We start from the raw sequence: 5,468 nt of genomic DNA, 5'->3' as shown, positions 1-5,468 counted from the left end.
ACTCTGTTGTCTCTGTGACTGTGACTGAGCGGAGGAATCTAAGGGGCTCTAAGGAATGGGCTCTGACTGACAGTTGTCTTCGATGAGCCCCTGATGCCTGTCGCTTGGAGGTGAGGCTCTGACTGAACGTCCCTTGCCGGAGGGATTGCAAGGCAAACCCCGCCTTCCTTTTAGCTTTGGGCCCCTCCCAGCATCAATTGTGACGGCTCGGCCCCGCCTTTTCCACAAAGTAACCAATCAGCGCTGTGTAGAGTCACGCCTCTGTTGACGTGTGTCAAAGCAACAAGAGCCCATTGTTCTCAGCGGCCAATCAAAGCTCGAATTGGCCAAAGGCCATGCGGTATAAATAGCGCGGGCGTCAAAAGTTGCGCAACAGATCGAGAGGAGTCGCGGCAATAGACAGACATTATGGTAAGGACACGTGATAGAATGTGGAGAGCGTTTGTGTTCCAATGAAACAGAGAGGTCACCAGCGGTCAGGGGGTGGGGTCTCAGTGCGATGGGCTGTCAGTTGGATGGAGGGGCGTGACTGATTAGGGTCATTCCGATCATGATTCTGATTGATAAGGGGTTAGACTGATAAGGGTGATCGATGGCGTTAGATTAATGGGAGACCAGACTGATGTGGAGTGATTGGGGTTCTGATGGTGGGGTTCTGATGGATGGGTTCTGATTCAGCTCTGATTGACAAGTGTAGAGGTCTCTAAATCTAGGGGAGGGGGTCATCTACAGGAAGGAATCACAGACGATTGTCACACTGTTTACTTATTCCACTAGAATAGAACTAGAAGATCCACCTGGCTGTGACGATCAGGGACACCTGGAATTGCCCAGTAAGGAGGGGATTCTCCAGGGGCAGTGAATACAGTTAAATGGAAGATATTTGGGGAATGGATGGGTACCAGAACTTATTGCAGTTGTGGATTGTTTTGCTGTGTGCAATCTTTGTTTTAGCATGACAGTGCAAAACACTTGACTTCCTCCTGTGGGAATAATGATCTGCTCTGACTCTTTAGCGTGAGTGTATTTCCGTCCACGTTGGCCAGGCTGGTGTGCAGATTGGCAATGCGTGCTGGGAGCTGTATTGCCTGGAGCATGGCATCCAGCCGGATGGGCAAATGCCCAGTGACAAGACCATCGGAGGTGGGGATGACTCCTTCAACACCTTCTTCAGTGAGACTGGGGCAGGAAAACATGTTCCCCGAGCCGTCTTTCTTGATCTAGAGCCCACTGTGATTGGTAAGAGGAGGGATTGGGGAAGGCTCACACACTCAGTGTTCTCACTGAAATATGGCATGAATTCTTGCTGTCTTCCTGTTGTAATCTGTGTTCCCTGATCCCAGATGAGATCCGCACTGGCACCTACCGACAGCTGTTTCATCCTGAACAGCTCATCACTGGCAAGGAGGATGCAGCTAACAACTACGCCCGGGGTCACTGCTCCGTGGGCAAGGAGATTGTGGATCTGGTCTTGGATCGCGTGCGGAAGGTGGTAGGTTCTGTTGGTTAAGTGAGTTGGAATTGCCCAGTGAAATTATTTGCAGTGCATCATTCATCCTTTGCTTGTTGCAGACTTTCCAATAGCCAGATGGTTCTTTTGCATAGCCTCGTCTTAAGTTGTGCATTGGGACCATGGATTTGCCAGAGAGGATAAAAACTTTGGCAACTCACCTGCGTCTGGAACCCTCTGTGATCATTCCTTGAAGTTACTGAGAGTTTGGGCTCACCTTTGCTCATTCACCCAGGAAGTGTTAGAGTTTTAAAATCTATGCTGACACCCAGATAGCTGTTAAACTAAACACTTCACAACTGCCTCCTCACCCCAACCTCACCTGACCACATGCTCTGGCCATCCTGACACTGGTACCAATAGCCTGCACTCAAGCATGACCCACCCACTGAGTGCTCAAAACTGTGTTCCCACTCATCTAACTAGCACCATTCCCTCCTCTCCCCCCCTACCCACCCAACTTGCACCCTACCTCTCACTTTCATTACATACTTTTCTTCAGTGACTGTCAAAGTGCGTTTGGGAATCAAATTAACTTTGTAGTCATTGAAGTCTCACCAGCATGCCTTGTAGGGTCTTAGTTTCTTGGTCATCAGAGACTAGCTTTATTATTTTAGATATATTCACGAAATGATCATTGATTGTGGCAAAAAGCAAACCTGCCCATTAATGATCTTTTAGAGAAAGACACGTATAAAAGCTGCTGTTGTCCTCACTTGTCTGTCCTGTGTGACTGCAGATCTATTCCAATGTGGTTGACTACAAATGTACCCTGAAATGGCCCCAGTGAAACATTAACTTCAAGGGTGATTCAAGATGGTCAACAAACGGCAGCCTTGCAAATGATACCCACATCCTGAAAAAGAACTAAAAATGTTCTGAAGGCTTCAGACCTGTTGCTGGTTGTTGGCTGGATACTTGGTTTCCAAGAACCTGTTTAAATATCTGACTCCACACAATTTCCCAAGGTTCTCCACATGTTCACTTTCCATGCCCATTTTGACGGATTCATGAAATGTATACGTTATTGGCTACTCCATCACTTGATTCCCATCCCTAATTACCCTTGAGAAGCTGTCATAAGTTGCCTTCTTGAACCATGGTGGCCCGGTGGTGCTATTACACAGGGTTATCGAGAATTTAGACCCAGCAACACAGAAGCAATATATTTCCAACTCCGGGATGGTAAGTGGCTTGAAGGAGCAATGTGACATCTCCTATCCTTCTCCTTCGAGACTGGAGAGGTCACATTTTAGAAAGGGTCTGTTGAAGAAACGTTGATGACTTACTGCAGTGCATCTTGTATATGTTACACACTGCTGTTGGTGGAAAGAGTGAATGTTTGTGTACGTGGTGCCAGTCAAATGAATTGCATTGTCCTGGATGGTGTGGAACTACTTGAGTGTTTTTGGAGCTGCAACCAGGCAATCAGGGTTTATTCCATCACACTCCTGACTTGTAAGTAGTGAACAGACTTTGGGGAATCAGAAGATGAGTTACTTAATTCAGAATTTCTCAAGCCTAACTTTGTTCTTAAGGCTACAGTATTTATATCTTTTAAAATATTCATGTTGTGCTTAATGTGTTTGTGCTTCTCCCTCCACAGGCTGATCTGTGCACAGGGCTGCAGGGTTTCCTCATCTTCCATAGTTTCGGGGGTGGCACTGGTTCGGGTTTCACTTCCCTCCTGATGGAGAGACTCTCTGTCGACTACGGCAAGAAATCCAAGCTGGAGTTTTCCGTCTACCCCGCTCCCCAGATCTCCACCGCGGTGGTAGAACCATACAACTCGGTGCTGGTCACCCACTGCACCCTCGAGCACTCCGACTGTGCCTTCATGGTAGACAATGAGGCCATTTACGATGTATGTCGACGAAACCTCGACATTGAGAGACCAACCTACACCAACCTCAACCGTCTCATTGCACAGGTGGTGTCGTCCATCACAGCGTCACTCCGGTTTGACGGTGCCCTCAATGTGGACCTGACAGAGTTCCAGACCAACCTGGTCCCCTATCCCCGCATTCACTTCCCTCTGGCAACCTTCGCCCCTCTTATTTCTGCTGAGAAGGCTTACCATGAGCAACTCTCAGTGGCAGAGATCACCAACTCCTGCTTCGAACCAGCCAACCAGATGGTGAAATGTGACCCCCGCCAGGGCAAGTACATGGCGTGCTGCATGCTGTACCGAGGAGACGTGGTGCCCAAGGATGTTAACGCTGCCATTGCCAGCATCAAGGGCAAACGCTCAATTCAGTTTGTTGATTGGTGCCCAACTGGGTTCAAGGTAAGTGTAGGGCTTGTGTGCAATCGGAGACCTGGGGGTGCCTAGAATAAGTGAATTTGACAAGAGGTGAACAATATTCTGTCCAATCCAGGTCAAATCATGTTCATCGATTCATGCATAGAAGTAAATTAGAGAATAAAAAAAAGGGTCTTCTGTTTAAGTTTGAGGAGTCCTTTATTTTTTAAAGGGTCATGAACCTTTGGAGCAATATCCCCTAGAGTGCAGTGAGGCTGGATCATTGAATAAGAAATTGGAGTTACAATCAGATCCAGATGATTTTATTGATTGGTGAGGTTGCTAGAGGGGCCAAATGGAATCCTCTTGTTCCTAAGTCTCATCTTCCAAAAAGATGCTGACATTTTTAATTGACAGGAATAGAGATTCATTGAATGAACAGAGCTGACGTTTTGAAATGAAGAGACAAGTGTGCTCACGGCTATCTCTGACAATTAATGAGCCATTAATGAGCCAAACTTTTGATTTCCAAGTCCAAAGCAAATGACATTTGACAAATGTCCTTCTTCTCCACAGGTTGGTATCAATTACCAGCCCCCGACAGTGGTACCAGGGGGCGACCTGGCAAAGGTGCAGCGGGCCCTTTGCATGCTGAGCAACACCACCGCCATTGCTTTTGCGTGGACCCGGCTCAATATCAAATTTGATAAGATGTACGCCAAGCGGGCATTTGTCCACTGGTACGTGGGGGAAGGCCTGGAGGAAGGGGAGTTCCAGGACGCAAGGGAGGACTTAGCCTCGCTTGAGAAGGATTATGAAGAAGTGGGGGTTGACTCATCCTATCTGGACAGAAAGGCAGAAGAGGAGGAAGAATAAGATTTATTAATTTAGAATGATAACAAGATTTAACTAAATTTTCTGATGTTATAAAGGTGGGGGTTCTCGAAAGCTTAACTTAATTTTGCATGAACGTTACAGATTATAATAAAGAAAACACATGGATTTGGAAGTCATTTTGCAATATAGTTTGTTTACAAGACAAGAGAGGATGAGAAACGTCATTCGGATGACACCTTTCACAACACACAGGTTTTAGGTTGTAGCCACTTTTGCAGAAACAGCAACACACACATCAAACAGTCTGAAACAATAAATTGATAATCGTCAGATCCTTGGTTATTTTTGTTTGTGATCTGGATTCAAGGGATAAATTTTCACCAGGATGCTGGGGAAATACCCTGCTGTTCTTGAATAGTGCTGTGGAATCTTTTGTATTCACTATTAAAGCAGAACAGCAAAGAGCAATTGAAAGTTGCTAGTCAGGCAGGAAAGAAAAGTTGATTGCCAATCACATCAGCCATAATCTTAAAGTAGACAGGATCCTGGGTTTTATTAATATGGGCAAAGAGTTTTTTGAACTTGCATGAAATTAAATAAAACAACTGAAGATGCTTGATTTCTGAAACAAATAAAAAGCAAATTGCTAGAGGAACTCAGCAGTTCTGTCAGCAGCTGTAGTGAGGAAAACAGTGTTAATGCTTCAAGTCCAATGACCCTCCTTCAGAACTGAAGGGTCAATGGACTTGAAATGTTGAAACTGTTTTTCTTTCCACAAATGCTGCCAGACCAGCTGAGTTTCTCCACTAATTTCTGTTGCTGAGTTAATTCCGCCTCAGCTGGGGTATTGCATTCCAGTGCTAGTCACTATACCTCAGG

At 46.0% G+C, this 5,468-nt stretch overlaps 1 protein-coding gene across 1 annotated transcript; it reads left to right on the top strand.

Annotated features, from left to right (window-relative positions):
• Positions 1-379: 379 nt before the first annotated feature.
• Positions 380-5,136, top strand: LOC109938200 (tubulin alpha-3 chain-like). Its single transcript, XM_048619887.1, has 5 exons — positions 380-411; positions 1,017-1,239; positions 1,344-1,492; positions 3,117-3,797; positions 4,329-5,136. The coding sequence occupies exons 1-5, from the start codon at positions 409-411 to the stop codon at positions 4,626-4,628; spliced, it is 1,356 nt and encodes a 451-aa protein (XP_048475844.1). The 5' UTR covers positions 380-408; the 3' UTR covers positions 4,629-5,136.
• Positions 5,137-5,468: the final 332 nt, after the last annotated feature.

This window comes from Rhincodon typus, chromosome 44, assembly GCF_021869965.1.
Source record: "Rhincodon typus isolate 14 chromosome 44, sRhiTyp1.1, whole genome shotgun sequence".
Lineage (NCBI taxonomy): Eukaryota > Metazoa > Chordata > Chondrichthyes > Orectolobiformes > Rhincodontidae > Rhincodon > Rhincodon typus.
Note: the sequence above shows the minus strand (reverse complement) of the source record. Positions and strands in the feature narration are given on the sequence as shown.

Excerpts from the sequence above, each read along its gene's own strand:
- LOC109938200 (XM_048619887.1), top strand. Across the intron at positions 1,493-3,116 it reads TGGATCGCGTGCGGAAGGTG|GCTGATCTGTGCACAGGGCT; the intron begins GTAGGTTCTGTT and ends CTCCCTCCACAG. Across the intron at positions 3,798-4,328 it reads GGTGCCCAACTGGGTTCAAG|GTTGGTATCAATTACCAGCC; the intron begins GTAAGTGTAGGG and ends TCTTCTCCACAG.